Raw genomic sequence first — 16,948 nt, forward strand, 5'->3', positions numbered from 1 at the left:
GTTTACAAAACATATATCTAGAAGATCTCTGAACCTGTTTCCCATCTAGCAGCGAAGTGTGTGGAATTTGGATGTATTCCTGGCAGCCATATAGTATTCTGGTTAACACAAGGGAATTGAAGCTCTAGGGATAAAGACTTAAGTGGAAGTCAGGAAGAACACTGTGTGACAGCAGCAAATCTGAAACCCACTCAAAGCTGAAGAGACCTTAAATAAGGGGCAGATAAAATTCAGATCCAGATCAGAGATAAAAAACCAAGGCATATCCAAGTTAGAGCAAATGGGAAAGAATATAGGTTAAGATGTACAGTACAGAATTGGTACTAGTAGAGTTTGTTATTCTTACAATTCTTCATATCCAAGACAAGAGGCAATGTCCAAGTCTTAGGGCTGTGTGGTAGCAACACAAGTGTGAATTTTCCCACACACAGAAAGCAGTGTTCAGAGAAGATGGGAAAGGCTGGGGAAGACCCAAGAGACCCAGACAAATGAGTGGCCAAACTTTGCATCTCCATCAGGGACATGCAAATCAAAACTACGCGGAGATTCCATCTAACCCCAATCAGAGTGGCAATAATAAAGAAATTAAATTAACAACAAATGCTGGCGAGGATGTGGGGAATGGGAACTCTTTTACACTGTTGGTGGGAGTGCAAATTAGTTCAGCTGCTATGGAGATCAGTGTGGAGATTTCTTAGAAAATTGGGAATAGATCCACCATATGATCCAGATCTACCACTCCTGGGTATTTTCCCAAAGGGGTTGAAATCAGAGAACTACAGTAACATATGCATGCCTACATTCACAGCAGCACAATTCATAATAGCCAAAATATGGAACCAACCCAGGTCTCCATCAACAGATGAATAGATTGCAAAATTATAAGAAATACACACAATGGAATTCTATTCGGCTATAAAGAAGAACAAAATCATAGCATTTGCAAAAAGATGGAAAGATCTAGAGAACATTATGTTAAATAAGATCAGAAAGCACAGAAAGAGAAGGAATACATATCTTCTCTAATATGCCCAAACTAGGGAGCACTGGGGATACCAAAGGGACTCCAGATAATGGAGGGGAAATCTCAGCAAAGCTAGAATGGAAGGATAGGAGAGGAAGAAGGCTGAGGTAGATTAATGGAGGAGCTACATCCGAATATGTGTAAAAGTATGAATACAGCATGGTTAATCTGGACACTCATTGTTGGGAGGGGGAAAGAGGAATGAGGGTGGGGAAGGGCACCAAGCACAGTGTAAATGTATACCATTTTCAATATGTTCCACTTATAAATAAAAGTAAAAAAAAAGAAATGAAAAGTGCATTTAAATATTCCTAAAACTTATTTTGTATATTAATACATTCTTCTCTAGGTGTTTACAATGGTAGAACCCATATTAAGAGCTGTATGGGAAAATATTTAAGAAAGGAGGCAAAAGGTGACATTCTTGCTTGAATATGCTATGATTCTATGATATTTTCTGGAATAAATTTCTAAAAAAACAATGCTCATAAGATGCAGGAATAGTAAGTAACTGCAATAGGCTTCTAAATTGTGAGTATTGCTAAAAGTAAATTATTAGCATTAGAACAAATTTTCTATTCCTAATCTTCACTGAGAAAAATGTAGATAGTATTTTCAAAGAAAACTCTGTAATATGCTGCCAAATTTTAAAATATGACTATAACTTACCCCAGAAAGATTTCCCAGAACCAGTTTTACCAACTGTTTCACATAGGAAAATGAAGGTGCACAATTGCTATTCCTAATATGGGCGCTGCAAGCATCCAGGACAGTCCGAACTGAAACCCGAGCGTAGATCACATCCTCACACATGCCGAGCAATATGCTGTTGAGATGATCTCCAAGCTTGATAGGCTGTAAATGAAGAAAAAGCCATGTCAATACTCATGGGTTAGTGTTCTAATATGAGAAAAGCCAGTCTAGGAATCTCAGGAACCAAAACAAACGCACTTCAAATACTTGAAAGAAATAAATTCTTTATTAACATATTTATCTCACTTTATTTTATATTTTTTCTGGTCTGTAAATTAACAGAATATGGCTAACTTACATCTTCCCAGATAGAAAGTATTACAGAAAATGTATTTGTTTTTAATTTTTTATAAAGAACCAGAATTCTTAGGTTCTTTAAATTTTTTTGTGTGTGTGGTACTGGGGTGGGACCCAGGAGCTTTTCTACCTCCGGGCTATACTCCCAGACATATTTTATACTTTATTTGGAAACAGGGTCTCACTAAGTTGCTGAGAGCCTCACTAAGTAGCTGAGGCTGGCTTTGAACCTGTGTAAGCCTCCTATCTCAGATTCCCAAGCGCTGGGATTAAAAGCGTGCGTCACCATGCCTGGCTCTATTTAAATATTTTGAAAAACAGTTCTTATATGTACAACATTTGAGGGGAACAAACTATTTCCTAATATTCAACAGTGTAATATATTCCCTGATAATACTTTGCTATTTCCACAATAAGGAAGAAGACTTCAGATACTACAATGATTTCAAGATCATTTAAAAAGTAAGTTCTTATTAGCTGATGGAACAAAGAACACACAATGTGAGATTGTTTTTACTAGTTAACATAACTTGAGGAATATTATATTCAAATGACTAATAAGGCATATGAAAGCGAGGTCAACATCATTACTCAGTAAGACATGCAAATAAAAACCACAGCGATGCTGGGTTCACTGGCACATGCCTGCAATCTTAGTACTCGGGAAGGTGAGACAGGAGGATTTCAGGTTTGAGGCCATCCTCAGCAGCTTAATGAGACCCTCAGCAACTTAGTGAGATTGTTTCAAATAAAAAATAAAAAGGGCTGGAGGTATAACTCAGAGGAAATCCCTGGATTCAATCTTCAGTATCTCCCTTCCCTGCAAAACTAAAATAAAAGCATAGTAAAAGGCCACTATCGGGCTGCAGATGCAGCTTAGTCCCTAAGTGCATTTTTTAGCATATGTAAGAACCTGGGTTCAATCTCTAGACACACACACACACACACACACACACACACACACACACACACACCACCACTATAATCCAGATCCAGTAAATAAAAAGTCTTAGATGCAGTGTCCTTTCAGAAACTTGCTAACCCTACAAGTCTAACCAGAAGCCCAACTCTGTTTTTCACAACACCTTCCACATTCCTTAACACAATATTCATTATGTCATGTTGTACCTGGGTATCTGTACCTTCTAACACATTCCACAGGCATGGGTAACTGTGGACCTAATATCTACTATAGTGTCTGTCTAATACAAGACAGATACTTAATACTTTTAAATTAATATGAAGTATTTCCAAAATGATTGTGATTTCTGTTCATAAAGCATACATTAATATTCTTCTCTATTTTATGCATTATTAATATTAACCTTATTTCTAGTTATCAGAAGTCTCTTTTTATGTATTATTAATATTGACTCTACTCCTAGTTATCAGATGAGTTTAAAGTATTAATTATAGATTATGAGCACATTTTACATGTAAGCTAGGTTTCTTGATAGATAACACCTATATTTGCAATAATCATTTAACTTTTCTTATTTTATAGAATTGAAACAGGAAAGAAAATATGTTTTTCCCCCCATGATGTTAAATTAGGTCAAACCAAGTTGAAGAACATTATTCATCTTTCATGGACTATAAGGATATTTGAATTTTAGAGTAAAAGTCTAAAATATTTGTTACTCCTGATACTTAATAAAAAAAAATAAACTGAATTATTTTATTTTTTGACTTCCAAGTGCCTAAAGCCAAGCTAGATTTTAAATGGTACATCTTTGTTTTGATAAAACAAAGATATTTCTAAAGTTTCAATTACCTGCTTGCGAGCTGGGTGTGGTGGTGCACGCTTGTAATCCCCGCGCTTGGGAGGCTGAGACAGGAGGATCGTGCAGGTTCGAAGCCAGCCTCAGCTGGCTTAAGAGACCCTGTCTCCAAATAAAATGTAAAATAGGTCTGAGAGTGTAGCCCATAGGTAGAGAGCCCCTGGGTTCCATCCCCAGTACCACCCCCCCCCCAAAAAAAAAAAACAATTACCTGCTTGCTACTATGTTTATATGGAGGCTTCAGGAATCATAATTATTTTAGAAAATAAGAAGTAAAAGTAGCCCTGTGGCCATTAGAGTTAAGCCCCGAGGAAATGTTTTTGTCTGTGTCTGCTACTGCAGGGGTGTAAAGTATAATTTTGAAGTGCCAAGGGAAAAAAGTAATGAAGCTCTTTCACATAATATGCTGAGATAGTTACTTAAACGGCACTAGTTTTAGTACAAGAATGAATCATCAAAGACACATTTCTGCTTATCAGTCATTAAATTAGAAGAAATAACATATACTCCCACTTTTTTTGCTATAATTTTTTTAAGAGACCAGCTCGCTCTCGTCTGGGTGGTGACTGCTACAATCCTAAGAATACCTGAAAATAATTTCACTAGTGATTATATCCTTAGTTCATTGTGAAAGTATAGCATTATTTACAAACATCCAGTACAGAAATGTTGGTGTTCCTGACGACATGCTGTAGAACACATAACTACATGAAAGACCTTCTAGAAAAGTATAAAACTGTATAAATTTAAAAAGTGTAACAAATGTAAAAAGTTGACTTACTTGGCTCTGAGGTACTTCATGGTCAGCTCCCCAATACAATGTCATTCCAAGGGAATAGATATGAATCTAGGAATAAAATTTTGAAAAATTTATGATAAAATAAAAGATTAATAACTATTATATATTTTTATTCCAGAGATAGTACTACATGAAATTCAAGAAAATAACAATATTTTATATAAAAGTATGTGGAGCTTGAAGCAGAAAATAAGACTAAAAATTATTAAAATAGTTTTTCAATTTTTAACACATTCTCTATTAATAATAATTTTAGCCGGGCATGGTGGCGCACGCTTGTAATTTCCCAGCTTGGGAAGCGATGACAGGAGAATTACGCAGGTTTGAAGCCAGTCTTGCTGGCTTAAGAGACCTTGTTTCCAAATAAAAAATATAAAAATAGGTCTGGGAGTGTAGCCTGGAAGTAGAAGGGTTCCATTCCCAATACCACCAAAATAAATAATAATAATAATAAATAATAATAATTATTATTATTTTATTAGCTTTTTAAAACCTTTCATTTAAGGTTTCTTTATGCAAATTCAAGAGAATAGGAATATATTCTTATTTCCCACTTCTTTAAAAAATATCAGAAACTTTAAAAGCTACATAGCATCTTGCATTTTTAACAGCAGAAGCATTTCTATATCTTGCTGCACAAAATTTCATTGTGTGTTACAGCACTATTTATTTTACCAATCTGTTATTAATGTATGATTTAAATTTTTCCAAACTTGCTATAATGTTTCTACAGTTTTATGTCATTTTGTATATTCAGGTATTTCTTTTAAACTGATTTTGAAAATATAGATAAAAAGCAAATCACCTGTAATTTTGATACATATTGTCACAATCCCCTACAAAAAAGTTTTACATTTTACATTTCAACCAGCAACATATAAGAGCTTTCCCAAAGATTTGAATTTTTGCCAGTCAGAAAAGTGAAGGAAAAAAATCCAATTGCTGTTTCAATTAGCATGTTTCTTTTTTTTAACATGTTATTGCTAAATTTGTTATGTTTTTATTGGTATAGTATCATCTCATATCCTAATGTAAATCGTGTTGACAGTGACATACATGTACTTGGTGCCTCCTTCTCCCTCACTGCCTCCCCATGTCTACCCTCCCCCATACAGAGTACTGAGATTGGCATTGGTATTTTCACATATGTACACATAGCTGATGGTAGTAATTCCTTCAATAAGCCTTACTCTTCCTCTCCTCTTCCCTTAGACTGTCTCCAGCTCTACTGAGGTTTCTCCTCCATTATCTGGATTCCCTTTGGTATCCTAATTACTCCCTAGTTTGTGTATATTAGTTAACACATACGCCCCTTCATTTTCTGTGACTGGCTAATCTCACTTAACATAATGTTCTCTATGTCCTTCCATTTTCTTGCAAATGTCATAACTTTGTTCTTTTTTATTGCTGAGTAGAATTCCATTGTGTGTATTTCCCGTAATTTTGTAATCCATTCATTTGTTGGTGGACACTTAGGTTGGATCCATAATTTAGCTATTGTGAATTGTGCTGCTATGAACATGAGTATGCATATATTATTGTAGTTCTCTATTTCAACTTTTTTGGAAAGATACTCAGGAGTGGTACGGATCATATGATTGATCCATTCCCAGTTTTCTGAGGAATCTCCACACTGATCTCTCTCCACTAATTTACAAACCCACTAACAGTGTAGAAGAGTTCCAATTTTCCCACATCCTTGGCAACATTTGTTTTTTGACTTCTTAATGATTGCCATTCTGATTGGGCTTAGATAGAATTTCAGTGTAGTTTCAGTTAAATCTCCTTGATTACAAATGATGTTGAACATTTTTTCTTGTATCTATTGGCCATTTTTATTTCTTCTTTTGTGAAGTGTCTATTCAATTCAGTTGTCCATTTCTTGACTGGGTTATTTGGGATTTTTTTTAGGGTAAAGTCTTTCAGTGTTTTGTGTATTTAGATATTATCCTCTGTCAGAGTGTTATCTGGCAAAGATTTTCACCCATTCCATAGGCTTTCTCTTTAGGCTCTTGATGGTTTCCTTTGATGTGCAGAACTTTTTTGTTTAATTCCATCCGTGTGTGTGTGTGTGTGTGTGTGTGTGTGTGTGTGTGTTACTGGAAATGGAACACAGGGGCATTCTATCTCTGAGCTACAGCTCCAGCCCTATTTTTTATTCTTTATTTTGAAACAGGGCCTCATTGAATTACAAAGGGCCTCACTAAGTAGCTGAGGCTGTCCCTGAACTGCAATCCTCATATCTCAGCCTTACAAATGCTGGGATTACAAGTGTGTGCCACAATACCCGGCTCTATCCCACTTATTAATTTTTGTTTTAATTTCCTGAGCTTTGGGGGTCTTGTTGAGGAAGTTTCTACCTGTGCCTATACGTTGGAGTGTTGGGCCTATGCCCTCCTTTAGTGGCTTCAGAGTCTGTGATCTGACTTCCAGGTCTTTGATCCATCTTGAGTTGATTCCAATACAGGGTGAAAGGTAAGGATTTAGTTCCATTTTTCTACAAATGGATTGCCAATTCTTCCAGCACCATTTGCTGAAAAGGCAGTCTTTTCTCCAGCATATGTATTTGGCCTTTTTGTCAAAGATCAATTTACTAATTGTGTGTGGGTTTGTTTTGTTTCTTATATTCTGTTCCATTGTTCTGTATGCCTGTTTTGTTCTGTGTGCCTATTTCCTGTGCAGGGTGAGAGGTAAGGATTTGGTTCTATTTTTTTCTACACATGGATAACCAGTTTTCCCTCTACACTGTTTGTTGACACGGCTGTCTTTTCTCCAATGTATTTGTCTGGCAACTTCATAGAAAATCAATTGTCTATAAGTGTGTGGGTTTGTTTCTATATCTTCTACTCTGCTCCACTGGTCTATGTGTCTATTTTTGTGCCAATACCATGCTGTTTTTATTACAATGGCTCTGTAGTATAAAGTCAGGAATTGTGATGCTTCTTACATGGTTCTTGTTGCTGAGAATTACTTTGACTATTCTGGGTCTTTTCTTCCTCCATATGAAATTTATGACTAATTTTTCTAGGTTTGTGAACAATAACATTGGTATTTAGATAGGGATTGCATTGATTTTGTACATAACTTTTGGTAGATTGGTCATTTTAATAATGTTTATTCTGCCTACCCAAGAGCAAGGAACATCATTCCATCTTCTATAATCTCCAATTTCTTTCTTTGGTGCTTTATACTTTTCATTGTAGAGGTCTTTTACCTTCTTAATTAGGTTTATTCCTAGTTATTTTATTGATTTTGAGGTTATTGTGAATAGAATTTTTTCTGGATTTCTTTCTCCGAATTCATGGCTAGCATATAAAAAAGCAAGTGATATTTTTAAGTGGATTTTGTATCCTGATATATTGCTGAATTTGTAAGTCAGCTCTGGTAGTCTTTTGGTTGGGTTTTTGAGGTTTTCTAAATATTAAGATCATGTCATTTGCAAATAAAGATTATTTTAATTATTCTTTTCCTATTTAAGTTCCTTTGATACCCTTCTCTTGTCTTATTGCTCTGGCAAGAGTCCCAAGGGCTATATTGAAAACTAGTGGTGAAAATGAGTATCCTTGTCTTTTTCCTGATTTTAAAGGGAATTTCCACAAATTTTCACCATTCAATATGATATTGGCTTTGGGTTTATTATATGTTGCCTTAATGATGTTAAGGAACATTTCTTCTATTCCGATTTTCCTCAGTGTTTTTAACATAGTGGGTGTTGGATTTTGTCAAATGCTTTTTCAGCATTTATTGAAATGATCATGCAATTTTTGTCCTTACTTCTATTTACGTGATGAATAACATGTATTGATTTATGCATGCTGAACCAGCCTTGCTTTCATGGGATGAAACTAACTTGGTTATAGTGTACAATTTTCTTCATGTGGTTTTGAATGCATGTGGCTAGTATTTTATTTAGATTTTTTTTCTTGCAGCCTTCAATAGAACCTGGGGCATTCTACCTCTGAGCTACACCCCAGCCCTTTTTTTTTTTTTTTTGGTGGGTCTGGGGATGGAACCCAGGAGCATTCGACCTCCAAGCTACACCCCCTGCCTTATTTTTAATTCTTTATTTTGAAACAGGGTCTCATTAAGTTGCAGAGGGCCTCACTAAGTAGCTAAGGCTGTCTGGGAACCGCAACCCACCTGTCTCAGCCTCCCAGATGCTGGGATTACAAGCGTGCGCCATCATGCCCGGCTTTATTCTTTATTTTGAAGCAAAGTCTCATTAAATTGCAGAAGGCCTAAGTAGCTGAGGCTGTCTGCAAACCGAGATCTTCCTGTCTCAGTCTCCCAAATACTGGGATTACAAGTGTGAAGAACCACATCCAATTTAGAATTTTTGCATCTACGTTCATCAATAATATTGATCTGTACTTTTTTCTCTCTTGAGGTATGATTAGCATGTTTCTCCTATGAATGTGTGACGTTTTACAAATCAAAGAAATAGTGCATGCGTGTGTATGTGTGTGGGGGGGGTGGTTTGTTTGCTTCTAAAATATTGGAGGACAGCATATTTTTATGCTGATAGGAGTAATCCAACAGAGGAAACTGGAGATGCAAGAGAGACTGGAGATTGCTGGGGTGACATTGCTGGCCAGGCAGGAAGAGACAAAGCTGATGCATAAATGGAGACGCTGGCTCTGCGAAGGAGCAAGTACAGTCAGCCACAGTAAGAAGGCAGAGGACATGGAAATGGGTATACTTAAACTGGTGAAGGAATCTTGGGAAAGTCTCCTGATTGTAATTTTTTTTTAAATAAAAAACAAAATTAGCAGCTAAAAGTGAGGATTGCTAATCTGGTAAGTAACCATTTTTCCTTTTTCCTCCTGTTCAGAGATTCAAGAACTAAACTTTTAGCCCATTTCTATCAATCTTAAATTCTTAGAACATGCTTTTATTTATTTTGCACCAACCTTTCTCTACTTTCCTTTACTTTATTCTGCTTCAAATTTTCACATGTATGTATGCATTTAATCATTCATTTATTCATTTTTTGTGTGTGGTTTTGGGAATTGAACCCAGGTGTATTCTACCTCTGAGCTATACTCCAAGACCGATTTTTGAATTTTTTTATTTGGAAACAGGATCTCATTACATTGCAGAGGGCCTCATTAAGTTGTTGAGGCTGGCCTCAAACCTTAGATCCTCCTGTATCAGCCTCCCAGCTACTCGGATTACAGGTGTGCAACACCATGCCTGGCTCATCTTCATATTTTAACACTATAAACTATCTCAAATCTCTTTAGAAACTAGTAAGATATCTCTAAATAAAAGTAGGTACTGTTTTTATAATTTTAAAGCATTTTAATCTACTCTTTGCCTCTTAAATTGATTTTTATAAATTAGAAAAATTGATCCAATTTGCATGACTTCCATTTTTATTTTTATTTATTTTTATTGGTGCATTATAACATCCACCATGAAGTTCAGACTGGTAGAGGCACACATGTACACAGTATTTGGTAAGCCCCTCCCTAGCTCCCACTCCATCCTTTCCCATTCCTCTTCTCTGTGTATGACAATATGATTGGCATTGATAAATTTGCATATGTTTATTATGTCCACTGAAGTGTTTCCCCCTTTGGGTTTCCCTCCCCTACCCCGCTTTCCTCTGTTAGGTCCCCTCTCTCACTCCACAGTTATTTGCAGTGATTTTCAAGAGTCACTCTGGCCTTCTTGCACCTCCAGATCAAGGTTTTCCTGTTATTTTTCTTTTCCATCACAATCTAGACACTGCAGCACTAATAGATAATTCTATCTGAAAAAAATATATCTTCTCTTAAACTGGGCATAGTGGTGGATACCTGTAATCCTAGTACTTGGGAGGCTAAAACAGGAGGATAGCAGGTTTGAGACAAGTCTCAGCAAATGAACAAGACCCTGTTTTTTTTTTTTTTTGGGGGGGGCGGGGGAGGCTGGGTGTGTAGCTCAGAAATAGAATGCCCCTGGGTTCAATCCTAAAACATTGTTGGTGGGATTGCAAATTAGTGCAACCACTTTGGAAAACAGTATGGAGGATCCTCAAAAGAATGGGAACGAACTTACCATTTGATCCAGCAATACCACTTCTGGGTATCTACCCAAAATAAAGGAAACCAAACTAATTCATTTCTTCCTATGTTCATAGCTGCACAATTCACCATTGCCAAACTATGGAAGCAGCCAAGATGTCCATCAACAGATGAATGGATTACAAAACTATAGGATATGTACACAATGGAATTTTACTCAGCCATAAAGAAAAACACAATTACATCATTTACAGGGAAATGGATGGAACTGGAGAACATTATGCTAAGTGAGATTAGCAGTCACAAAAAATAAGAAATTGGATGCTTTCCCTAATATGTAAAAGCTAGGGAGAAATGGGTAACAAGAGGAACTCTAGATGAAGAAGGAGATACTATAGATGAGCAAATAGGATGACGTAACTGAGGGGATGGGAGGGGGGAAGAGGGAAACTCTCTAAAGCACATGATGTACTTAAACATATCAAAGTCAATCACTAAGCCAAGCATGGGAAGGAGGGAGGGAGAGAGAATGAAGTGGGAATTGGGTAAGGGCTAATTGGGTGATGTGTGCATGTATGTCTCCACCATCTTGCATCCCATTAAGATGTATGAGTACAATGCACCAATAAAAAATTTTTAAAATTTCTTTTTTCTTAAGCTGTTTTCACAAAAAATATATTTTCTCTATCTTTGTTAATCAAATTTTTATGCACTATCAATAGGCAAAATATGATGGTTTTCATTATGTGTGCCAGGTAAATTATTTTAAACAGAATAAAGTATTTTCTTAGATGATAGTTATATTTCATTTGTGTTTCTAATGAAGTGGTTAACTAAGACCATCTTGAATTAGAGTTAGAGACATCTTTTGTTTTCTTGAGAAAAAGAACTTTTTAAAGATATCCCTTTAAACAATCCACAGAACTTGTACATAGTAATTTAATGTGTCTGCTGAATTCAATTAAGTGTGCATAAGTTCTTCAAGATAGCATCATATTTCTCTTTAAGGTTCATTTCAGAGAGCCTTATATGTTAAACATTTTTTGTGAAAAAATTTTTATGAAATTTTTTATGAAAAAATCGTTTGTAGCTTTAACAGAAAGAGCAACTGCATACTTGATTATATAAATTTTGATTTGTGATTCTTTTAGTTAAGACTAGTGCTTTAAGATTTTCTATTGTACTTACATCTCAGTATGCCAAAATGAACTCATTTAATTTTATAAATGAACTGTTAATTTTTATATATCACTATAAAATTTATTGGATGATTCTTAAAACTAGGTTATGAAATTATACACTCTGGTATCTATGTCTACAGTATAATGGTTAATTATATGTGTCAAACTGACTGGGCTGTGGGGTACCTAGATATTTGGTCAAACATTATTCTAGGTGTTTCTTTAAAGCTGTTTTCAAATGAGATTAACATTTAAATCCACAGAATGAGTAAAACCAATCATTCTCTCTAAATGAGTGGTCCATTTCCAAACAGCTGAATGCCTGAAAAGAACAAAAAGGCTTACTCTCCCCAGTAAGAATCTTTCTGCCTGATTGCCTTCAAACTGGGACATCAACTTTTTCCTCCTTTGAACTTAAAACAGATCTTCCTGGGCCTCAAGCCTGCAGCCTTTGGCCTGAACCTGCATCACAAGTCCTACTGTCCTCTGGCCTGTGGACTCAGCCTGGAAGCACGTCATCAATTCTTCTGGTGCTCTAGGTTATGTAGACTTGCCCAGAAGACTCTGGAGTCCATAAATACAAACACACACACACACACACACACACACACACACACACACCCTATTGGTTGCCTCTGGAAAAGTCCTTACTAATATATGTAAAATAAAAATCTATATAGAGAAATACAATAAGCATAAATGATAATTGCTACATTATAGGATGAGACTTTATGGATTCCAATATTTATTGTTTGTCATAATGGGAACTGAACCCCGGGGACTACCACTGAGCTTTATCCCCAGTCCTTTTTAAAAATATGATTTTTAAATAAAGCCTCATTCAGTTTCAAAGCTGGCCGTGAACTTGTAATCCTCCTCCTCCTGCTGCTGCTTCCTCCCCAGTAGCTGTGATATAGGCATGTGTCATGCATGAGGCCTCTTTGGGTTTCAAATTATTAATAATATTTTAAGTCATTTATATTTTGTTAAAAAATAACTTCAAGTAAGTCATATCTTCAATAAAATAATGTATAATAATAGCATCTGGTATCTGGTATTTGAGAGATATTTCTTATAGAATACAAATTAAAATGTTTAATATTTTATAGTTATTCTAAGCAACCTATATTGTAAAAGTCATAAGCTAAGAATTTTTTTTTTCAGTACTGGGGGTTAAATCCAGGGGCATTCTATCTCCAAGCTATTCCCCCAGCCCTATTTTTTAATTCTCTATTTTGAAACAGGGTCTCACTAAGTTACAGAGGACCTCACTAAATGACTGATAGTGGCTGTGAACCTACAATCATCCTGTCTCAGCCTCTCAAGTACTGGGATTACAAGCAATGTGCTACCATGCCGGACTATAAACTAGAAGTTTTTACTGTTGGTGCAGCCTGAGAAGACACAAACATAAAGGATATCACTGAACCAGGGTGCAACTGGAGTAACAAAGTGAAACTACATCACTGAGAGCTCTTCGTTCACTGAGCTGCTAAACAGCAACTAGCAATAGAAGGACCATAGCCCACTTAGAGATATAGAAAGAAAGGAGGAAAGATTATTAAAAAACAGGCATGTATTTGGTCAATCTATTTTTCTTTGCTTTTTATCTACTGAGAAAAGAAGAATACAATGGCTCTCATATCCAGAATAATTACTTCCAATTAATGATATTAGCAAGGGCCTAAAAGAAATCAGGCAGAGCCAGGCATGGTGGCACATGCTTTTAATTACAGTACCTGGAAGACTGAGACAAGAGGATCCCAGTTTTAAGACCAGACTCGGCTACTTAGTGAGGCCTTCCACAACTTACTGAGGGCGGCCCTGTTTCAAAATAAAGAATAAAAAAACAAGTCGGGCATGGTAACACATGCTTGTAATCCCAGTACTTGAGAGTGTGAGACAGGAGGATTGCAGGTTCAAGGACAGCCTTGACAATTAGTGAAACATCAACATAGTGAAACCCAGTTTCCAAATAAAACTAAAATACGGGTAGGGTGTACCTTAGAGGTAGAACACCCCTGGGCTCAATCTCCAGTACTAGAAAGAAAGAAAGAAAGAAAGAAAGAAAGAAAGAAAGAAAGAAAGAAAGAGAAGGAAGGAAGGAAGGAAGGAAGGAAGGAAGAAAGAAAGAAAGAAAGAAAGAAAGAAAGGAAGAAAGAAAATCAAGCAGAAGTTGAAAAGGTGATTTTGATCTGCTTACTTCAGTTGCTTATTCGGCTTTCCGGGGAATTTGTGGTTCTATAATCTTTCGTCCTTATTTGTCTGAAATCTCTAGGTACCTGTGTGTTCTGGATAGGCAGCACAGAAAGGATCTTTTTCTATGTGAATGTGACTGTATGTGTGTGTGTGTGCGCATGTGTGTGTGTGTGTGTGTGTGTGTGTGTGTGTGTGTCTTTTACCAGAGATTGAGCCCAGGGATTCTACTTCTGAACTATACCACCAGCCTTATTTTTTATTTTTATTTTTTAAAGTCGGCCTAGTCTCAGCCTGTCAGGTACTAAGACTACAGGTGTATATCACCATACCTGGCTTTCCCTTCTAATATACTAGTGAGAAATCCAAGACAATTTCCTATAGTGCCTTGATATGCTTTTGATAGTGATAATTCACACACACAAGATTCTATAAAAAGGTAAAGAAGCTGGTTTTTAAAGATATGCATAATAGAAGAGCTAGTTAACTACTCATTTAGTCATTCAACATTTTTCCTTAAGGTAATTAAGCTAGGATGGAAAGAAACAAATATCCCATTGTGGTATCAATACTACTACTATAAAGCTCGGTGTAGTGGCACTTTTTTTTGGTGGTACTGGGGTTCCTGGAAGACTTCTACCTTCGGGCTACACTCCCAGATCTATTTAATACTTTTTATTTGGAAAGAGGGTCTCTTAAGCCAGCGCGGCTGACTTCGAACCTGTGCGATCCTCCTGTCTCCGCCTCCCAAGCATGGGGATTACAAGCGTGTGCCACCACGCCCGGCGTGGTGGCACATGTTTGTAATCCTAGTACTTAGAAGGGTAAGACAGGCCAGGCGTGGTGGCGCATACTTGTAATCCCCGCACTTGGGAGGTGGAGACAGGAGGATGGCACTGGTTTGGAGCCAGTCACACTGACTTAAGAGACCCTGTTTCCAAATTTAAAAAATATATATGTAAAGTAGGTCTGGGAGTGTAGCCCGGAGGCAGAAGGGCTTCCAGGAACCCCAGTACCACCAAGAAAGAAAGAAAGAAAGAAAGAAAGAAAGAAAGAAAGAAAGAAAGAAAGAAAGAAAGAAAAAAAAAAGAAGGGTAAGACAGAAGGATCACAGGTTCATAGCCAGCCTCAGCAATTTGTGAAACCTTCTGCATATATTATGCATATATTCAAAATAAAGAATAAAACAGGTCTGGAGGTATAGCTTGGAGACAGAATGTCTCTAGGTTCCATCCCTAGTACCACACACAAAAATAATAATAATATTATCATATACTAATACATACTAATATATATTATCTGTGGGCACCGTGAGGTCTGACTGTGAGGTTTGGGCATGAGGTCTTGCAGGAGGAGGACCAAGAAGAAAGGAACAAAGGAAGAAACACACCCCCTACCATTGCCCCATCCCAAGATGATCTGGCCACTAGCACACCAACCAGTGGCTTACATGACTACTCCTATAACTCTGCTCTCCCCCACCTTTCCTTGTCTATAAAAAGCCCATAGACTGTAAGGAGGCAAGCTTTCTGACTCTCGTGGGCTCACTCCCTGATCAGATGTCTCCTTCCAGGTTTTACTCCTAAATAAAGTCTGTTCCCTGATATCAGGCCATGTTTCTTTGCCCCCATGTGCCCCAGCATCAATATATACATGACAGCTAGCATATACATACTGCTTAAGGCACACCACGCATACGTTCTATGTATTAGCTCACTGGACTTTCAAGAGGGAAAGTCTCTTGTCTGAGGTCACACAGCTAACTAGTGGTGGAGGCGGGATTCAAACTCTGGCTCCAGAGTCCATGTTCTTCCTTGTAAACTGACGTTTCTCACCCTCAGCACTAATGACACCCGAGTCAGAAAACTCTTTGTTTGGGGGGGGGGGTGTGTTCTAGTACGACTATAGGATGTTTAGCAGCACCCTGGTGTCTACATACTAGAAGCCAGCAGTAATACTTGTCAACATTTCCTCAGTTATGACAACCAAAAACATGTCCAGAAATCACCAAATACCTGAACTACTTTAATCTGTACTTAGTTTCCTAGTATTCAAGTCTAACAGGTGAGATTTACAATTACATATGTATGCACCAAATATGTCTAATTAAATAGAAGTAGTAAATTTAGGCCAAGAAAATTCAAGGAGACAGACAAGAAATATATTACTTCTGATTTTAGAAGGGTCAGAAGAAACTTAAAGCCTAGAGGGGTGTTCAACTGAGACTTGAAACATAAATTGTGTCCCCTCTCTGGGCTCTGTAGTTTATACAGACCTACTATCACTGCATGAATCACCAGCATCATCAGCATTATCATAATCGTCAGCACTATTTCTTTGGTCTGCCTCCCATTAGGCTCCTGGACCTGTGAGAGCAAGGACTACTTCCTATTCATCTTTATGTATCCATGGCCGTTTCTAATGTTAGACACCGAACAAATCCTCAACAGGGGCTCACACACACAAAAAATGGTCAGTACACAGGATGTGGAATTAAGGAAATGGGGAGACAGATGGTGTTAGGTAAGGCACTGAAGCCAGAAAACACAGGATCTGTTTAATCAGCCATGGCCACAGCTTGCACATCTGATGGAGATGGATCTGAAGGTAGCTGGGACCCATTCTGGGTCTTTGCATGTGAGGAAATCTGTACTTTGCTAGGTAAGAAAGGAGAAAGTCAATGATGGTTTTCAGAGAAAAAAAATTACAAGATCAGGGGATTAATCTGACAGTAATAGAATAGTAAAGAAGCAGGAATAAGGGTCAGAAGATTATAACAAAAGCTCAAGAGAAGAGAGATGACCTAACTAATCAGAGGGTGAAAGAGAAAGGAAGAGAACAGCTGGACTTGGAAGGAGACTTAAGAAATTCAGGCAATTAAGTACTAATGCGAAGGGAGGAATCAGAAA

General features: G+C 37.1%; 1 protein-coding gene across 1 annotated transcript in view; it reads right to left on the reverse strand.

Moving 5' to 3' along the window:
• PTPN13 (protein tyrosine phosphatase non-receptor type 13) overlaps window positions 1-16,948 on the reverse strand; it is a gene marked incomplete at both ends in the record, with an annotated part of 193,749 nt that overhangs the window by 139,016 nt on the left and 37,785 nt on the right. The window contains 2 exons of the mRNA XM_080697337.1: window positions 1,694-1,879; window positions 4,637-4,702. Coding sequence (XP_080553463.1) covers window positions 1,694-1,879; window positions 4,637-4,702 — 252 coding nt within the window. The remainder of the gene's footprint in view (window positions 1-1,693; window positions 1,880-4,636; window positions 4,703-16,948) is intronic.

Source organism: Muscardinus avellanarius (assembly GCF_963383645.1).
Source record: "Muscardinus avellanarius genome assembly, chromosome: 6".
Classification (NCBI taxonomy): Eukaryota; Metazoa; Chordata; class Mammalia; order Rodentia; family Gliridae; genus Muscardinus; species Muscardinus avellanarius.